A 21,596-nucleotide genomic window follows, 5' to 3' on the forward strand; every position below is an offset into this window, starting at 1 on the left:
TTATAACATATCGAGAACAGTTAATAGACACATACTTACGAAGAAGGAACGTAAGCCCATTTCCTCCATACATCTATATAAGTAGACAATCAGTTCGAATTAGAAGCATGTACACGAGCTATACACCTATGGCTGTTTTCACGCAAGGCTAATTGCAATAGTAGGACTACCATTTTTACTCCCTGTTTTATTCGTTTTCAAAGAAATAAAAAGAAACAAAGAGGAACAGACGTACAGTGTTGTGATAAAAGACTTAGAGTTTCACATATGCACGTACATACGTACATGCATGCATATATTCACTGTTGCATATGTAACTATACCCGTAGGGGTGCGTGTTCGTCTATTTTGAACCAGCCTAGAATTAGCAGCATATAAATAGTAGCACGACTCAATGAATGCCGACAAATTAGAAAAGGTACCTTCTGAGGATAACTCTGAAAGCACTTTCCAGAAAAAGAGATCGAATTACAAATATAGATTCAGGGAAGAGACGACAAAGGATGGGAAAAGGAAAAGAATAAAATGTACATATTGGGGAGAGTGTCAGACTAATACAGAGTTATTTAACCGAAATGGTAATGTAACTAATATCGGAAGTGAAAAATATGGAATGAGAAGGAGGAAAAATGTAAATTCTTTACAAAACACATATGACAATATAATAAATTATATAAAAGATAATAATAATAATATAAAGAAAATACGATATTATTTGTTTTTAAAAGCATATGAACATTCAGAATTATTTCAAATGGAAAAACAAAATAAGAAAGATCAGTTAAATATAAATAAATATAATAAATCTATAGATATAAAAGATGATAGAGAAAACCAAAGATTAAAATTATTAAAAATTTTTAAAAGTTATCATATAAAATATGAAGGGCATACAAATTTAGACACCTTATGCGATTATGCAATATATTTTCAAGATGCAGATATACTAAATGTACTTTTAAAAAAGCAGAATTGTGATAATCTTTTTTATTATTTAGTTACTATAGGTATACCATATAATGATATAATAGAAATGGCAAGTGTTTTTGAAAATATGAAATATTTAAAAAATTGTAATTTATATATGCTTCCATGGATATATAAAAAATTAAATGAATTCCATAAGTTCGATGTTAGTACTTATGTGTTACATTCTTTAGCTTATTCACTATCTACTCTTAGCTGTTCTTTATATATATTTATAAAATATAAAACTATTGCTGTTATTTTCCCTTTATTTATTACTTATGTAGTTTTATCTGTTCCTTTTTTATTGCAAGAAATAAATTGTGGACGTTATGTCTTAGATGGATGTATTTCTTTTTTTTGGTCCATTAATCACTATCACTTACCTATAGGAATAATACTACTTATATTGTACACTCTTTCTATAATAAAATGCATTGATCTTATATGTTTGCATATCACCTATGTTTCTTACTATTTTATGGAAAGCACTCCTTGGGTATACAAAAATCTAGATATAAAAATATGCTCTAAGTTTAATGGCAGCAAGAACATATGTGATTCTTCAAGGAACATTTGTTACTACAATGATCGTACTCAGACATGTGAGATGAACAGGATGAAACTGGTAAGGCCACTTTGCCTGCACGTGTGCATGTTTATCAAATATGAACATATGCGTGTTACTTAAGACGAACACCAGCATATGCTACTTAAAATGAACATCCGCATATGCTACTTAAAATGAACACCCGCATATGCTACTTAAAATGAACACCCGCATATGCTACTTAAAATGAACATACAATCATATCATAACACATGAGCAAACGTTGCACTTTTCCCCCTCAGGGCATAAAAATATACGATACGCTATTGAGCAAGTACGTCGAACCGAAGAACACGAAGTTTACGATGATCACAGTACTCCTTGCATTTCTTTTCCTAATTTTTTACAATTTATTTTCAAAATATAAAGTATCACATAAAATAGTAAAAATATTTGTATTCCTTCTAATTCTATTTTTTATAATTCATATTATTACTCTGCGTAATTTTACCTTAATTAATTTTTTATTAACCGATTTTAATACTAGTAAAATATTAAGTGTTCTTTTGAATCACGAAATATGGATCGTGTGCATGATACACTGCACTGTCAACATGTCCCTGCATTCGGGGATGTACTTCTACTCCTCTAAAGGACTAAGGTGAGCACGCAAAATTTTTCAAAAGGAGATATAAACAGAGTGATATACAGATAGATGGACATACGGAGTGATATACAGATAGATGGACATACGGAGTGATATGCAGACAGATGGACATACGGAGTGATATGCAGACAGATAGACATATAGACACATGGACATATAGACACATAGACATATAAACATATAGACATATAGACATATAGACATATAAACATATAGACATATAGACATATAGACACATAGACATATAGACATATAGACACATAGACATATAGACATATAGACATATAGACATATAGACATATAGACATATAGACATATAGACATATAGACATATAGACATATAGACATATAGACATGTAGACATATAGACATATAGACAGATAAATAAGTAGAGGGAAAGATACAGAAGCCCTCACACAGCACGCTTCTTATCGTATGAACATTCACCCGTGAGCATGTTATATGTTCCTGCCCCATGTTAATAATCCTTTTCATTCTTTCTCCCCTCCTCACCCCTCAATTACTTTCTTTTATCAGGTTGGACGTAAATGTCATACCCATCACTTACCTGATTGTCCTGTGTTGCTTCTTAGTGGACATGCTCCTTTTTGTAACATTCACAACTATCATTGGAGAGCATTTAAAAAATATAGATAAAAATTATTATATTCTAAAAAAGTTAATGAAAAAGAATTTATTTTATATTCTTATCCCAGTAGTTCATAACTGTTACAATACATTTACTCTCTTTTTAAGTCTAAATGTAGCAATAATATTTTTAAGCTTTATGTTATTATCAGCTTCCAAAAGAATAGATATTTTATTTTTATCGATTAATGATATATATATTTTTAAGAGTAGTAAAAAAATATTTCCTATTGGATGGATAGTTCTCTTTGTCATATATTATATATATAGAACTATTGATATAAATTTTATGGATACCCTATTTACACAATTATCACAAATTATGACCTTGTTAATATTTTTTTATATAAATTTTAATTTTTTTTGGCTACGTGGAATAAAAGAAACAGCAGAAAAATTAGGAAAATATCCTTTCATTTTTAAGATACTTTTAACATTTGTCCATGAGTTTTCTTTTCTTTATTTTGATGTCCTATTTAAAATTAAAAATAGAGTTCCTTTATATTTCTTACGACAGTTCATAAATATATGTATTATTCCTTTCATTTCTGTAATTATGTGTCAATGGATTTTCAAAAGAAAAGAAAAGAAGGACCACTCTTCGACCATTCAAGATGTAAAGGCAATTCTGGTAAGGCCCAAAAATGTACTATGTGTTTTCTTAATATATGACTTGTACATGTTTTTTTATGACTGTGCGTAACTGTTGCTTTTGTTGTCCCTCTATGTGGGTTGCCCCGAAGAGCACATGTATTTACCCATGGAACGCGCTTCTCCACGAACATGCTTACCCCTCGCATTGTATGCCTACCCACTTGCATACCTACAAAATTGTATACCCACCTGCTTGTATGCCTACCCACTTGCATACCTACAAAATTGTGCACATGTGTACGAGATATATTCCCCGCTCAACCACGCGCGTGCCCGTCCCCCTTTACAGCGAAACACATGCTCACTAGCCATGGAATGCACAGATAGGTCAAAGAACATCCAGCTGCACTTCAATCAGAAATCCAAATGGAGCAAATTGTTCAACATTTATATTTTTTTTTTTTTCAAGTATTTTGGCCTAGACCTAGTGTTTATGTGCTTAATGCACGAAGGAAAAAAATTTTTCACTCAAGGAGAAAAAACCTATAAGAAGAAAAATTTAAATACTGAAATGAATCCATATATTATGTTTTTTCTTCTTTACCTAATTTATGTATACATTGTTTATATAAATATTCCTTTATTCCAAATGATAAAAAAAAAAAAATTTTTCAAAGCTAATCATTTTAATATTTTGAATTACCCCGTATCCTTAGAAGAAAAGAAGCAAGAAAAAAATACTAATTTATTCAAGGAGTTCACAGAAAAATAATACAGTAAGACTAATTCTACACTTTTATTTCATCTTTTTTTTTTTTTTTTTTTTTTTTTTTGCACTTTTAGTTGTATATTTATTTTTAATTGCTTATTGTAATTTTTCCAATAGTGATTTATGACACTATTCATTCAAAGGAGAATACTTATAGTACGATTCTACAGCGATGAAGTGCAAATAAAAAATATAATATATCGTGCATACTTTTTTTCTTTTTTTTTTTTTTTTTTTTTTTGTTATTTATTATATTTTATTTGCATCACTTGTATAATATTATGCCATATTTCATGTTTTTTTATTTTTTTTTTTTTTCCTGAACTGTTCAGGTGACAACACTAAAGAGGGAAGTATAAAAGGGAAAAAATTGAAAAAAAAAATTTTGGGTGAGATGATCACCATAAATTTAGGTTGAAGAAACATAAAACGTAAAGAATAGCAATGTATAAGGCATTTATCTTTTCTCTATTTATAAAAAAAAAAAAGCTTTACGAATTCAATCTTTCAGCGAATGTACTTATAATTGAAGAGCAATATATTTTCAAGTTGCAGAACATTTTTTTTTTTTTTTTTTCTCTCTTTCTTTGTTCTTACATATATTTTTAAAAGATCATCTTCATAAATGCCTCATTTGTACATTTTAAAAAAAATAAATTTGAAGAAGATCGATCAGTTATTTTACACTATTTCGTGTTACTTGAGCATTCACCCTCGCAAGTTTTACCTCTACTTTTTTATAATTGTACCTTTTTTAATTTCATTAGACAATTATGTTTAATGAATAGACAGGCAAATTAGGGATGCACAAAAATGTTAGCAGTTAGAGAAGAAGCTCAAAACGGAGGGAAATGAAAAAATAATATCTAATTGGGGTATGCATATATATAATATACGTGTGCATAGATATATGTATGCATAGATATATATATGCATAGATATATGTATGCATAAATATATGTATATATATATTTAAACGTGTGTCCATGTTTACCTATGAATAAACAGATGAGTAGACTTTTACGAACGCGCAAATGGATACACATTTGAATACACGTATATATACATACATTTATATGTTCATATTTATATAATTAAATACGCGAAACATCCGCGGCACGATGAAGCCAAAAAATATGTTAAGTTAAAAATATGCGAAGCATATTCAAAATTGTATGTAACAAAATATAACATACAATTATGTGTACAATTAATTTAAAAAAAAAAAAAAATAAGTACTACACTTGAAAGTTGGTAAACAGTAGGAATAGTACTCTAATGACAAAAAAAAAAAAAAAAATAATAATAAAATAAATCGCAAAATTTAGAGCAAAAAGAAGAGCGGCGATCAAAGGAAGCCGCAAGACGGAGCTGTTAACAAAGTGAAATGCATAAATGAGTACACATACAATTACATATACATATATGTATATATACACAAACATGCGCGTGAAGAGATCCCCGCGTAACATTCACTTAAACAAGTAAAATTTGCTTTTCGTTCGAGTCAACCTTGACGCGCGTGCTTATATCGTACTTTTTTCGATATTTCTTTCTCAATTTGTTTCTCAATTTGTTTCTCAATTTGTTTCTCAATTTCTTTTGCAATTTGTTTCTCAATTTGTTTCTCAATTTGTTTCTCAATTTGTTTCTCAATTTGTTTCTCAATTTGTTTCTCAATTTCTTTCGCAATTTCTTTCGCAATTTCTTTCTTATCTTACAGTTTAATATCTCATGTGTCTTTCTCAAAGAATAAGAAAATTTTCATTTATTTTGTTAAATAAAGGTATGTTGTAAGTTTTTTTTTTTTTTTTTTTTTTTTTTTTTTATTACAATCATTTTTGTTAATATGAACACTGTCAGGAAGCACATGCTCATTTCTGTTTGTTAATGGCACTTCTTTTTAGTCAATCATAGCATTGTTTGTGTAATATGGACTCATGTTATAAATAATATGCGCATTTTTACCATGATCGCCTTTGCTTTTGCTGTTATTACTACTTCCATTATTACTTCCTTTGTTATTAGTGCCGCCATTATTACTTCCTCCATTTTTACTTCCTCCATTAATACTTCCTCCATTTTTACTTCCTCCATTAATACTTCCGCCCTTATTGCTACCACAACTGTTATTATAACTCATGTTCGGGTAGAAATCATAAAAATTATTAGCAGTTTTAATATTATATATATTTTTATCAATACATCTTGTATTCTTACGTTCAACTTTTTCTTCAATGTATAAACTATTATTGTCAGTATTGGGAAAATTATGTCTTAGAGAACGGAAAAAACCATCATTTTTATTATTTACATTTTGGGGTGAATATTTATTTTTCTCATCAATCATATTTTTAGATTGATCCGTCCTTAATGTATTTACACCCACATTTATTGCCTCCATAGGTGTACAACGTTTATGGACAAAACCTGTTTTTTGCAATTGATCAAAATTACCTGCACTGTTCATATTTTTTTCATTTGCATGTATGGGTCTTCTATCTATACAGCGTAAGTTGTTGATTTTCTCTGGATTATTGGCGGTGGGGTTGTTAAAATTTTCGCTGATACTAATGCCAGTGCCATCACCAATACCGCCAATACCGCCAATGCCGCTATTGCCGCTATTGCCGCTATTACCGCTATTGCCGCTATTACCGCTATTGCCGCTATTACCGCTATTGCCGCTATTACCGCTATTACCGCTACTTCCCATTATTATGACGTTGATGTGGTTCAAATCCTTTTGCAAAAAGGAAACATATCTGTTGGCGTCTTCACTCTTCAATGCTTTCATATAATTACTGTTCAAGTAAACGTTTTTATTACTATGCCTAATTTTTTTTTCACTATTACTACTACCTCCATGATGTAAGTCTTGTGTGTTACTATCCTTGTGTAAGTTAGTGTGTTCCCATCTTAATGCTTGTGTTTGATTATTAGATCCTTCTTGCATTTCGTTAAATGTGGCATTAGTGTACTGTACTGCGTGTACGTTCATTACCTGTTTGCCTGGTTCAACAGTAGTACTATGATCCAGATGACTGCTTCCCCGATAAAACGTTTTGCCTCTATCCTTATTTTCACTTTCTTTATTTTTCCCTTGCTGATTATTGTATATATAGTGATCCCCAACTTTATCATTATTACGCTGGTCCAGATGCATCATTTTCTGTTTCTCATATATAATGTATTCATTATTAATGTTTTTTATGAAATTTGCTTCATTTGTCCTTGTTGCCTCATGCTGATTATTACTATTACCATTATTACTATTACCATTACTACTATTACCATTACTACTATTACTATTACTATTACCATTATTGTTCCTATTATTACTACTATTAGCATTCACTACTATATTATGCTTCCTACGTCTTTCGCTTAAGTCTTCATTACGAGAGTATGTATTCTCTACTGCGTTGTTACTAATTGGGTTTATGCTTTCTTCTGATTCATTCGTTGAAATAATTAAGCCATTATAATATTGTGTAGTGTCGTTATTATTTTCTTTAGATAATAGTTCATCATATGCATTATATGCTTCACTATATGCATTATTTTCGTTTTCATTTTCGTTTTCATTTTCGTTTTCGTTTTCATTTTCGTTTTCATTTTCATTTTCATTTTCGTTTGCGCTCTCATTTCCACTTCCATTCCCATTTTCATTTTCTCTTATTCTTAATTCCTCTTCTAATACTTGGTTTATCTCTTGCCTTATTTTTGCAAAATCTCTCAACGAATTTGGACATAAAGAATCTTTTAGTATATCATTTCTTAACTTAGCTGCTAGATCGCAATCAAACCCACACTCTTCTAAATCTTTCTTATCTACATTTTCTCTAGCCATAAAACAGTTGTACTCCCTTTCAAGTTTTATCATCTTTGAAAGTATATCTAACTTTTCTCTTTTTACTTTGTTCATTCCCCTTGTTCTAACTCCTTTGTAGCCATCAATGATCGTTTCCATGATTTCCTTGTCAATTGCTTTTGACAGCATTACCCTCAATTCGTCCTGAGCAGTTGTAAAAAAAAAATATATATATATATATATATATATACATGTACCCATACCAGTACACATATGTAAACGTTTGTGCTACTAGTAGTAGCCCCTCAAAGATGTTCTCTCTTTTTGCTCATAAGGATACAAAATGTTTTCCATGGATTTGAATTTTTTTATTTTTATTTTTTATCAAAATGAGAATGTTCCATAAGCACAGTTTGGGTACTTTAATATTTTGGGAAAATATTAGATCATCATGTTCAAGCTCCTTTAAATGATTTAGATATGCTACATTGAAAATATGCAATAGTTTAAATAGAGAGAGAAAAAAGAAAAAAAAAAAAAAAAAAAAAAAAAAAAAAGAGTATTTCAAATGAATATATTTATCTAAAAACTGTATGTATAAACTCATTCATTGTGTATGTACTTGTAGACACAAATATTTTTCTGCTACCATAAATGCGTACATGTGTGCATATGTACATACATAAGGACGTGTATTTATAAAGTATACCCTGTTGTAGTTCTATGTAAGGTTTCAATTTAACGAAAAATTCGTCCACAAAAGAAATCGTTTTTTTAAAGCTTTGATTCCACAGTGTCTGCGGCTTAAAGGTGCACTCCTTCTCTTCTTCTTCTTGCTTTCTAAAATGCGCAGAAAAAAATAAAAAGAAAAAGAAACAGATAACCAGATAAACAGATAAACGAACGAACGAACAAACGAACGAACAAACGAACGAACAAACGAACGAACAAATGACATTATATTGTATCATATCAAATAGGATAAAATAATAATTTAATTTCAGTGAACATGCAGATTTGATGATACATGAGCGAGGGTATAAACATTCTCTGTTTTTTTTTTTTTTTTTTGTTTCTATCTCTATTTCGATTTCAATTTCTGTTTCCACTGTTTGTATTTATTTGAAATGTCTTGCTTACTGCTTTTCTAAAGATGCCTTTAGTTGCTTATTCATCTCTTCTTTAATTGCTTTTTGCTGTATAAGCTATATAAACACACATAGAGAACAACGGGACTTGTGAAAGGTCTAATATTAACTTAAGGCTTTACATATGGGTGGACCATAATGGTACAATTTTCATTTTTCACCCCGCACACGCATACATATATGTGCTTATTCGTGTATACATTTATATATTCATTTTTCTTATCGTTTTTTTGCATTTTTTTTGAAAAATAGAGCTCATTCGCTGTATCTTACATTTCTCCATTTTTTCCCCCAAAGTATATCTTGCTTCTTTTTTCTATTTAAAAAAAAACAAAAAAGGAAATAATAATAATAATAAAATAAAATAAGTAAACAAATATTAAGTGCACAGTCTTGTAATATTCCTGTAGTTTTGTTTGGGCGTAACCATTTAGTTCATTCGTTCAGTCGCTTGACTGCTCTTTTTTTTTTTTTTTTTTTTAATTACTTTAGAGAATTCATTTTAAAATCTGCTGTGTCCAATTAGGAAAATATTTTTTTGAGTCCTTTAATTATTTTTGTTTGTGCGATTATTGCTATTGTTACTGCTACGGTTATTGCTATTGTTACTGCTACGGTTATTGCTATTGTTACTGCTACGGTTATTGCTATTGTTACTGCTACGGTTATTGCTATTGTTACTGCTACGGTTATTGTTACTGTTATTGCTACGGTTATTGTTACTGTTATTGCTACTATTATCACTACTGTTGTCACTACTGTATGTAAGAATTTTATTTAATTCGTTTTTTCATGTGTCAAATAAGAAGCTACGAAAGGCTCTTTAAAACTGGTACTTACAACTCTTATTTGAAAATCCAGTGGAAGAAGAGGTTACTGGTTAAAAATACGAAACAAGTGAAAACACACAGCTGTTAAAAAAGCAACAGTTGGGTGAACAGGACGGGTGATAAGGTTTCAACAGGGATGAAATAAGAAGAAATGAAATAAATGGAAGTAAATACAAATAAACACAAATAAATACTAAGAAATAAAATCCGAAAAAAAAAACAAAACAAAAAAAAAAAAAAAAAAACAAGCTCATAAACAAATGAGCTAGCAAACGAACAAACAGATAAGAAGGCTCCCTTCTTCAGGGGATTTACAAAAAACAAAAAAAGTAAATGACTTGTGGAAGGTAACTTAAATCTTAAAAAACAATTTAAAAAATATGCATTCTATTAATTATTATTTTTAATTCTTAAAAATAAACCTTACTAAATATAAATGTACATGTGCTTACGTGCATGTGTGCTTATGTACGTATGTTCTTACGTGCATGTGTGCTTATGTACGTATGTTCTTACGTGCATGTTTGCTTATGTACGTATGTTCTTATGTGCATATGTCCTTATGTGCATATGTTCTTATGTGCATATGTTCTTATGTGAATATGTTCTTATGTGCGTGTGTTCTTATGTACGCATGTATATACGAATGAATGTTTTACGTGTGTATATATATAAGCAGTTTGTCTTTTTAGTAAGTATCGTTTGAAATAATTTGCTGTTTTGTTTCAAATGCATCTACACCTGTTGTTGACCGCTTTTGCATAATTTTATGCTTTTTTAAATAGAATTTGCATTTTTTTTTTTTTTTTTTTTAAATAAAATTCATATGCAACTGAAGCACATGTGCATTGATTTTTTTACACAATATAAGTAATGAAAAAATTAGATTTACAATTTTGTGTTTTACTATGTTACTGAAAAAGAGAAAAAATACCTTCATTTAGAAAAAGAAAGTGCGTGTACATAGTTTATTTTGCTTTATTTATTTTTTTATATTATATATTATTTTTTATTTTATATTTTACTTTATATTTTACTTTACATTTTACTTTATATTTTACTTTACATTTTACTTTATATTTTACTTTACATTTTACTTTATATTTTTATTTTTTTTTTTTTTTCCCTTATAGATATCGTGAAAAATACTGCGATTTTACCTGTACACAACATACAAATTTGTTCTTTCAAAAAAAAAAAAAAAAAAAAAAAAAAAAATATACATTGTAGACATAAATATTAAGCCTAAGAAATTAAAAATTTATTATACGTGTGTGCATAATTATGCATAGTTCATATAAATAATTCAAAAAGTAATGCAAATTATGTACAATTACAAAACACTGTATTTTTGCATTCCTCTGGTTAACTTCGGCTATTTTTATTTCTTGCTTGTACATGTACTATGCATATATATATATATATATAAGTATATATATATTTTTTTTTTTTTTTTTTTCCCTTGCGCGGATATAGATATGCATGAATTTACATTATAAGTGTATATTTGCACATATTTAATTAAGTTGCACACAATATGGTCTCAATAAACGTGTGTTTGTTCTAATAAGTTGTCTTTTTCAAAAATATAACTTCCTTCATTTTTGTAGCAACAATGGAACAAGCTTATCTTTTATATACATGTTATATTCGTATTATTCTGGTTTTTTATGGAAATTTTTTTTTATTTTTACATGAACTAGGTTTATATGGTGGCAAGTATTAATATAAACCTATTTTATGATGGCAAGTATTTAAATAAACTTGGTTTATGCTGGCAAATATTTATATAAGCATAATTTAGGTCATCAAGTTTTTACATGAACAAGGTTTGTGTTAACAAGTTTTTACGTGAAAACAAGGTTTATTTATTTGTTTATTTATTTATTTATATATTTATTTTCTTGAGCTCAATTGTTTGGGTTCGTAGTTATTATAAAAATCAGTTATGCACAAATGGGATGTGCACATTTTGAGTATTTGAGTGTGTGCAAATTTTTGTCTTTTGTTGCAGCTGTAAGAGATAATGTAAAATGTTTTTATGTTAAAGAGAAAGGCTTTTATACGTAAAAGAATTTATGACTTAACGAAACTTTTAAGTTTTATTAACGCGGTTAATATGATAAAGAATATTTTATAATATATTCCAATGTTTTTATGAGCACATTTTTATCTATTTAAACACTTAGGCGAACAAAAATAAAGTAAATGAAAAAATTAAAACAGAATTTTTTGGATGGAAATTTTAATAATACTCAAAGTTACCAAAAAGAATATAAGTAAAGCCTCACAGAATTAAATAGTACATGTACATATACATATATAAATATACGTATGGTTGTAACGGGATAACTATCTTTTTTTTTTTTTTTTTTTTTTGTATGTTTTAAGGAAGAATAAACAAATTTCTTAAATATCGTGTTAATTTTTTTATGTTCATTGTTGCTATACGTAATAGCACTTCGCAAATGTTTCGCTAGTGTTACACATATGTAAGCATAGAAATATAGCTACTATACTTTTAAAATAATGACTTCACTCGAATGGTCATATACTGTGCACTATAACTAAGAAGGGGATATATTATTCTGAGTTATAGAAGTTATATGATCATATATGCATATATATATATATATAGATAGATAGATAGATTATATATTAAAATTGGCAAATGTGAACATGCGCACAGCCTAATTATATTGGTAGCGTAACAAGTGCGTAATAGCAAGTGTTTTATTCGTACACTCTAATTATGTGGGCATTGTTACATGTGTCTAATTTTTTTTTTTTTTTTTTTTTTTTTTCTCTTTTTAAACGTATGCTTTGTAAAAAATACTATTCAATGAGATTCTTTTTAAGGGACAAATTTTGTTGATGGAAAAATGCGCATAAGGCAACTTCAAAAAAATTTCAAACATCAATAAATGAGCGAAAAATAGGACAGAGGGCAAAATAATGAGGAACACATGAAACGTAAATATTGCTAAAATGGACAATAAAAAGGATGATAGGAACGAAAAAAAAGCTGAGCTATAGGGGAAAAAAAAAAAAAAAAAAGAGGACGAAAATGAAGAGAAATTAAATAAAAAAGTAAAAAAATAAATAAAAAGGTAAGTAAAATAAATAAATAAAATAGTAAAAAGATAAGTAAAAAAATAAGTAAAAAAATAAGTAAAAAAATAAGTAAAAATATAAGTAAAAAAATAAGTAAAAAAATAAGTAAAAATATAAGTAAAAAAATATATCTTCTAAAAAAAAGAGTTTGTGCTTGCTACAAACGCTGTAATACTTTTTGGAAAAGCATGAATTTGAACCACTTGGGGAAAATTAAAAAAATTATTCAAAAATGAGGGATATATATATATAAGTATGTAATAGCATATTTATATACGTAATGTCATGTAATTTCCAATTTCGGGCAAAATGAACATGAATAAAGTTAAAAAAAAAGAAAAGAAAAAACAATGATGAAACATATTCACTTCCAGTTGAGAGCCCACTCATGCAATTTGTCAACAACAACTGGAAAGAGAGTTTTAACTGATGCATTAATAACACTTAAGAAATATATTTCCGCTGCTTCATCATTTAAATCAAGTCTAAACTTTTCTTGAACTTTTAAGACACATAATTCAGGACTCATTTTCATATCTTTAAGTCCTGATTCACACATGGAATCAAGTAAGCTTATGATTAACTTTGAATGATATCTTAAATATTTATAAGCTAGACAACACTTTTTTATAAACTGTTCATAGCCTGAACTATGCGCTCCACCCATAGCCTCAATCATTTCTTTACATAATTTCATAGGAGGAGAAAAAGGTTTTGGGTCTTCCCCAAAAATATACCCAAAATCAATATGAAAAAAACAGCCATCTTTTGAAACCATTAAATTATCTAAATGTCTATCTCCTATTCCTAATATATATGTTATTACACTGTAACCTGCACAACTTGATATAAAATTTTCTAATATTTGTACGTCAAAACCTAAGGGGGAGTCTGTTTCTTCACTGTTGTCAATAAAATATTGCCGTATCTCCCCTTTATAATTTCTTTTTATAGATGATATAGACTCAGCATAATCAACAAACTCAATAAATCCATCATCTGTTGATAGAGCTAAAACTCTATATAATGTTAATTTTAAATTCAATCCATATCTTTTCCAAATATTGTCAATGATATATATTATTTGTATTACCAAATGATCTTGCCTTAAGTCGTCACCAGCTTTGTAAATATATTTTTTTATAGACAACTCGTATATTTCGTTATATTTTTTCACGCATTTCTTACTTACACTGTTTTCTTTTTCATCCGCTGTTATCTCATCCGCTGTTATCTCATCCGCTGCTATCTCTTCCACCGCTTTTTCTTCCACCGCTTTTTCTTCCACCGCTTTTTCTTCCACCGCTTTTTCTTCCACCGCTTTTTCTTCCACCGCTTTTTCTTCCACCGCTTTTTCTTCCACCGCTTTTTCTTCCACCGCTTTTTCTTCCACCGCTTTCCTATTGTGCTTCTTAACATGTTCAGAACTTTCTCCGTTTAAGGTTTGTCTGAACCCCTCTCCACAATTTTTACTACCTCGATTGCTAATACTGCTATTCCCACTGGGCAAGTTTTTTTTTTTATTAGACGATTCGCTATGGCACAAGGCAGTGTTTTGCATGTAAATCTTCTCTATCTTCTTATGCTTGTAAAAGATGTTATCATTGTGGTATCTCAAATATTTGTAATAATACTTAAAGTTCCTCGCATGGTCAAATGAGCTATACATGGCCTTGATAAATTTAGAGTTACAAGAATGATATAAAGAATAATTTTTTTTTTTTTTAATATTTTTCTTTAAATATTTTTGTTTATTAATAATCAGATTATGAAAGCTTTCATGCGAGAGCTTTATTTTTTTTCTGACCAGACAGGCAATAACAATTGGGTAAAGTGATGAACGAACAACGTATGATTGTTCAGGTAAAAATGTTAATAACTCACTATCGGGATCAATGGGTAAAATTAAAGGTACATTAATTTTTTTTATTCTTTGTTTCTGAACAATACTTATAGAGTCATCTAAAATTTCTATATTAGTATCATCATCACTATATGTTGTGCTTAAGAAAAAATCAAAATTATCACTAAACTGTAAAAAATTTGAAAGAAAAGAATTATCTCTATTTATTTCTATTCTTATATTTTTTGAATCATCAATGTAGTTAATCGTTTTATTAGATTCATCACAAACGTCAGATGTTGACTTATGATTACCGCATTTTTGATACTGAAAATTATATATATCTTTACTTACATCATAGTTAATGCTTAGTTCGTTGGTTAAGTAATAAATGGAGTTCCTCATTTCGTTGTGTTTATTATTTGCATTTTCGAAAAACATTTCTTTATTGTTACTATCCTTTTTAATAGAATGCTGCGCATTTGGTTTTTCCGCTCGAGTTACATCTCTGCTTCGCTCATTAGACTTACCACTTCGTTCATTAGTTTTACTGTTTCGCTCATTAGACTTACCACGTCGCTCATTAGTTTTACCGCTTCGCTCATTAGTTTTACTGCTTCGCTCATTAGTTTTACCACTTCTCTCATTAGTTTTACCACTTCTCTCATTAGTTTTATCGCTTCTCTCATTAGTTTTACTGCTTCCTTCATTAGTTTTACTGCTTCCTTCATTAGTTTTACTGCTTCCTTCATTAGTTTTACCACTTCTCTCATTAGCGTTACTGTTTGCATCACAATGCGCGCTTTCTCTTGTTGAGTCCACCATAAGGCATTTTCCCACAGGAGCATCTGCACGTAATGCATTCTCTTTGTCATCTTCGGACGTGTGCCTTGGTGTACTGTTGCCTATATCCTGGTCATTCTTTGCTTCTTCCTCTGTTTGACTTTTCCTTTTCTCTTTTTTTCCCCTTTGAATAGAGTGATGATCATTTACCGCAGTGGAAATACGACAACTATGTGCATTTTCATTCTCTTTAAAAGTGGAAGCATCTCTTTCGTTGTTGGACATATGAACACAGTCATCCACATGAGCATATTCGTTCATGTGAGCATAATCGTACACATTTTGATCAGTGACGAATATGTTATTCTGTATAAACTGTTTAATATTAATATAGCCATAATTCTTTCTATAATAGAATAAGAAATGCCTCAACTTTTTTGTCTTGTTTTGTATGCGATCTGCTTTATTCTTTGCAATTTTAGTTAGGTATAACAACTGATTACGGAATCTGTTTTGATTTTTTAGAATTTCTAGAATTTCTTTTTTTTTTTTTAAACTAGATGTCATTAATTTGTTAATAAATAATTTATGTATATGTATATATAAATTTCCTTTTGATTTATCTTTTGTTTCACTTAAAAGAAGCCAATGTAAATATATAGACAATTTCTTCGACTTAATACATTTATGTATTAACGTGTTAATAAACAAATCATCAATGTGTTCATGATTAAATGTTCTCAAACATTGTACTAACTGAAATAGATACAATTTTAGCTGATCCTTTTTTGTATTATTTATTATATTCATAATATATTTTTTAATAACTGTATAATGCATATACGAATGAAATAATTCTAAACAATTTTCCAAACAAGGCTTTGACCATTTACTTAATAATATAATCGCTTCTTCTTCTTCTTTTTTATTATTCCAATTCACACACTTTAAAAATTTACCTAACGTTTCTTTTCTATTTAATAGATGAAAACGATATTTCCACACACAACTTTTTTCATTTTCATTCATTTTCATTATTGGTATATTCAAAACTGTGTTCAATGTTCTTATTTCATTTATTGTTGGTGCTAACAAGGACTGCTTTTCAAATTTTTCTGTCCATAAAAAATCATACGGGTAATCATCGTACCTGTTCCGGTTTGTTATACGGATGTTCTTACTTATGCGACTGGTGTATTTGCTGATATGTTCAAATATATCATTCAGGGCCATCTGCTTTAACCCGCTTCTGTGTACTCTTCCCAGGTCTACCCCCCTCTCGTTTACATTACCCATGTCCAACCCGCTCTCGTTTACATTACCCAGGTCTAACCCGCTCTCGTTTACATTACCCAGGTCTAACCCGCTCTCGTTTACATTACCCAGGTCTAACCCGCTCTCGTTTACATTGCTCAGGTCTAACCCGCTCTCGTTTACATTGCTCAGGTCCAACTCGCTGTTGTCTATTCTACTCTCTTCTACTCTACCCTCGTCTAATCCAATTTGATTTAGCTTAACATCCTTTTCCTTCGACTCCGGGAGCACCTTCCTCATGCATGGGGTAAACTCCATATCTGCGCTTAACTCCCCCTTTCCGATTAGTCCTTTTCTTTTTTCGTCTGCACAGCACGCATGGTCCACAATATACACATCATCCACATCGACCACGTTGTATACACTTTCTGTATTGTTCCCTTGGTTTACTAGATTCATTGTATTAACTTCTTCCATACCCTTCTGTTGTGCTATAAAATCATAAGCATTTCCACTATTCGCAGTATCATTTATAGGAGCACTTTTTTTATTGTCACTATAACCTGTGGATGTTTTTTTGGAATATATTATATCCTCATTTTTGATACTACTGTTACTATGTATAACTATTTTATCTTCCCATTGGGTATATTCTTCGGTGCAGTTATTCACATGATAACTAATGGTTAGGTCATTTATGTGTGTTGTTCCTTTCAAATTTGTACTGTCCTCATTTTTTCGAATCTTTTCCATCTCATATGTAGTTAGATTCACACCACTGCCTCTACCTACCTCTTCATCCATTTCGACACTTAACATCCGTCTAAATGGATAATCATCAACCATTCCTTCAATGGCGTAGTTTTTCCCAAATTCCGGTTTTATAAGCATCTGACTGTTCTTATTCTTATTCCATCCTATTCTTTTAAAAAATTTATCACTAAGCATATTTGTATTTTCTTCTACCTTCCCTACATATTCAAACGAATTAAAAAACCATTCATAATGGCTAGTCGAATTATAGTTATGATTATAAGACTCATCTTGACTACATTCAGTTGAACCCAAAATATGTTCATGAAATGAGGACAACTCTTTTTTTTTTTCATTATAATATATTTTATCCTTATTAAAACTGCGCAGGTTAAAAATGATATAACCAGAAATTTTTTTTTTTTGATAAATCTTCCATTTTTTATATAATTCTATCAATTCTTTACAGCATTGTAGAGGATCATTACTTTCATCAGGGAGGATATCCTTACCATAACAATTTTCCATATAATTGAAATTCCTCACGCAGAAGAGATCTTTTTCATATTTTAATAATTTCCTTTTCCATATCTTTGTTCTAACATACTTATCTTTTTTTGTTTTTCTCTTCTTTTTGGTACCCACTAAACAGAAGTTCAAATCATATGTGTCATTATTATATATTATATTTTTCTTTTTTTTGCTATCTTGATAAAGTTTCTTTATATTGCTTTCCACATAACAGTTAATCTCTTCCTGCCCATCCACGTTATTTCTCCCCCTAACATAATCCTCTGCTGACGTTTTATTAAAAAAAATATTTTTTCCTTTTTCATTCCTATATCTCCTTTCCATGGAAAAAATAAAATTGTTAACTTGTTTGTATCGGAGTAATGCTTTGTAAAAGCTGCCCATGCGCGTTCGCTTGCTTGACCAGCCGTTTGCAGAGCAGCATCCTCGTGTATCATTATCCTCACGATTGTCTGCATGTGCATCCTCATTCATACCCTCTTCTTCATGTATATCTTTATGCATATCCTTATGTACATCTTTTTTTTTTTTTTTTTTTTTTTTTTTTGCTACAACATATGCGTCATTGTTCCTGTTTGCATTGCTTGTTTTGTTTCTATTTCTGTCAGAAGCAAAACCTTTCTCTTCCTCCTTCTGATCATCACCACTAATTTTGGTGCCTTCTCTCGAATGAACACTCATGTGTGTACATTTCCCATAATCTATATTTTCTTTGTTGTGTCTGTTCCATTTAAATATTTTCGCAATGTGTAATATTTTCTTGCTGTACGATTTTAAGCTCTTATTATTTATAACGTTAACATTTTTTTTCTTGTTCATTTCTTGTGCTAATTTATCTGCATTTTTTATTTTGTTAGAAGCGCTAGTCTCGTTAGTACCCTGCAGATGCCTTTCCATGAATGTAATCCTCCTCGTACTACTGCTTCTGTTCATTCTACTACTTCTGTTCATACTACTACTTCTGTTCATACTACTGCTTCTGTTCATACTACTACTTCTGTTTATACTACTACTTCTGTTCATACTACTACTTCTGTGCATACTACTGCTTCTGTTCATAATACTGCTTCTGTTCATATTACTGCTTCTGTTCATACTACTGCTTCTGTTCATACTACTACTTCTGTTCATACTACTGCTTCTGTGCATACTACTGCTTCTGTTCGTACTACTCCTCATATTTTTTGCCTCAAAATTATATAGTTTTAACAAATCATGGTAAAGTAAATTTTTTTTTAAAAATGTATACATCTGCTCATTGGTAATATTTATTAACGAATTTTCGTTAGCGCAGTAAATTTTCTTTTTCAAAGCATTAGTAATGTATTCTATAATTTTTTTTTTTTTTCTTTTAACATGATATAATTTTTTTATTTGTACTCCTTGTTTTAGTATATCCTCATGAGAAAACAGACTGCAATAGCTGTAGTATACCATATCGTCATTTCTAATATTTTTTATAATAAAAAAGATATAGCTCTTTGTGCTTAACTGACAGTATTTTATTGGAAACTTCACGTACTCATTTATTAAGCATATATTCTTAGAAATCACCTTTGCTCTCTTTTGAGTTAGCAGTGTTGTTACACTGTCGTATCTTTTTACGTTCCTTTTCAATTCCCCGCTGCTGCTGGGATTATTTGCACTATCCAAATCAGAGAAGCAGTTGGATGTGCATCCCCTATCAACATTGTACTTAGCAGTATTGTTCTTATTAGTTTCTCCCTTTCTTCCATTGCACGGTTTTCCATTTAACGGTTCACGCGCATCCCTTTCCACGATGGTTTTTTCCATTGCTCCCTCACCCTTCTCCTCTTGCCAATGTCGATGCCAATGCTGCTTCCGTTGTTCCTTCTCCTCATATTTTTTGTTCATACCGCTTTTATCAGACGCATGCAATATTTTTGCTAAATTTTTCGCTATCTCGTTTTCACTTGGTGAATCGTCATTTTGCGATGAAAAATTAACATAATCACCTTCAAACTTATTTGATGAGTCTGTATTATTTCTCTGTTCTGAAAAAACAAAATTTCCTTTTTTTTTTTTTGTACCACTCTTTTGATTATACTTTTTTTTCCAGTTAATAGTTCTGCATTTAAGTCTAACAGGGTAACTAAAAAACTCTCTATCAATAAGTAAGTAAGTCATTATTTCAAAGTTGCAATGAGCCCCTTTTTTTGGTGTCCTTGGTAAGGCTTTACTTGCTGTCGTTCGCTCATCATCACGACCAGCAGTAACAGTAGCAGTAGCAGTAACATCTGCACTGTCCTCCGCCTCACCATCGGCAGTGGTATGATGGTTGTACTCACCGCTATCATTACGTGCTCTTTTTTCCTTTTTTCTTGTATTGCCATTTTTCGCTCTACACTTGTTCTTCTCTATCACGAGGACTTTAATTTTTCTCGCCCTCCTTCTCTTCTTCTTTCTCTTCTGCTTCTTCCTCTTTTGAAGGTTATTAAACTTTTTAAATTTTTTTATTTTTTCTAATAATAATATTTTATCACTACCCTTATGCAAGACCTTTCCATCATCCGATAGACCATCATGTTCATTTTCAAGAAGAACAAAAAAATTAAATTTTACAATAAAATAATAATCAACATCTATTATGTTTGCATCATTTATTTTTTTGACAAATTTCATTTTCTCTTCTGTGAAAGAGTTAACTTTTTGCGTTTTCCCCTTACTCTCCTTTTATCACTTCGTCACGCTGCCCCTTTGCCGCTTTACCTTTTCACCTGTTTGCTTTTATTTTATTTTATTTTATTTATTTAATTTATTTTTTTTTATTTTTTTTTTTTTTTGCTTCGTGCATGCAGCGTCGCCGAACGTATAAAAATTTTCCAAAATTGTAGTTTTTACATTTTAGGGGAAGGGGATACAAACAGACAAGAAAAAGAAAAGGCAAAGATATGCAGAGAAAAGTATAAAATATGAATAAAAGGTGGATATAAGCTAAATGGAAAATAAATGTAGGATAAACGAAAGAGAAATAAAAGAAAAACAAAACAAAACGAAACACAACGAAACAAAACAAAACAAAACAAAAAACTGTTATGCTTTTTTTTTTTTTTTTTTTTGTATTTTGGGCCTTGTAAAATGGTTTACACTATAACTACTATTAACGTGCGTAGGGGGGGGGGGGGAAAAAAAAAAAACAAAATATAAAATAAAATAATCCAAATGACATATGAAAAAAAAAAAAAAATTTATTTGGGCTTCAACATCCGCTTAAAAATTTTTTATTCGTTCACGTATATGCGCACGGAGTTACTACGTATACATTTGTACATATATACGTATATACGTTTGCACATATGTATGTTTGTCTG

The 21,596-nt window shown here is 29.9% G+C and overlaps 3 protein-coding genes across 3 annotated transcripts; 1 reads left to right on the top strand and 2 right to left on the bottom strand.

Moving 5' to 3' along the window:
• Positions 1-394: 394 nt before the first annotated feature.
• PmUG01_10029100 (amino acid transporter, putative) lies at positions 395-4,197 on the top strand (the record flags this gene model as incomplete). Its single annotated transcript, XM_029005482.1, has 4 exons — positions 395-1,594; positions 1,819-2,177; positions 2,721-3,462; positions 3,775-4,197. The coding sequence occupies 4 exons, from the start codon at positions 395-397 to the stop codon at positions 4,195-4,197; spliced, it is 2,724 nt and encodes a 907-aa protein (XP_028862066.1).
• Positions 4,198-6,097: 1,900 nt separating this feature from the next.
• Positions 6,098-9,657, bottom strand: PmUG01_10029200 (conserved Plasmodium protein, unknown function; the record flags this gene model as incomplete). The annotated part of the gene is made up of 6 exons (XM_029005483.1): positions 6,098-8,212; positions 8,430-8,491; positions 8,718-8,848; positions 9,149-9,213; positions 9,430-9,472; positions 9,644-9,657. 6 exons carry the CDS (start codon positions 9,655-9,657, stop codon positions 6,098-6,100), a joined length of 2,430 nt encoding a protein of 809 aa, XP_028862067.1.
• A 3,807-nt stretch (positions 9,658-13,464) lies between these two features.
• On the bottom strand, positions 13,465-20,907 carry PI3K (phosphatidylinositol 3-kinase, putative; the record flags this gene model as incomplete). Its single annotated transcript, XM_029005484.1, has 1 exon — positions 13,465-20,907. One exon carries the CDS (start codon positions 20,905-20,907, stop codon positions 13,465-13,467), a length of 7,443 nt encoding a protein of 2,480 aa, XP_028862068.1.
• Positions 20,908-21,596: the final 689 nt, after the last annotated feature.

Source organism: Plasmodium malariae (genome assembly GCF_900090045.1).
Source record: "Plasmodium malariae genome assembly, chromosome: 10".
NCBI lineage: Eukaryota > Apicomplexa > Aconoidasida > Haemosporida > Plasmodiidae > Plasmodium > Plasmodium malariae.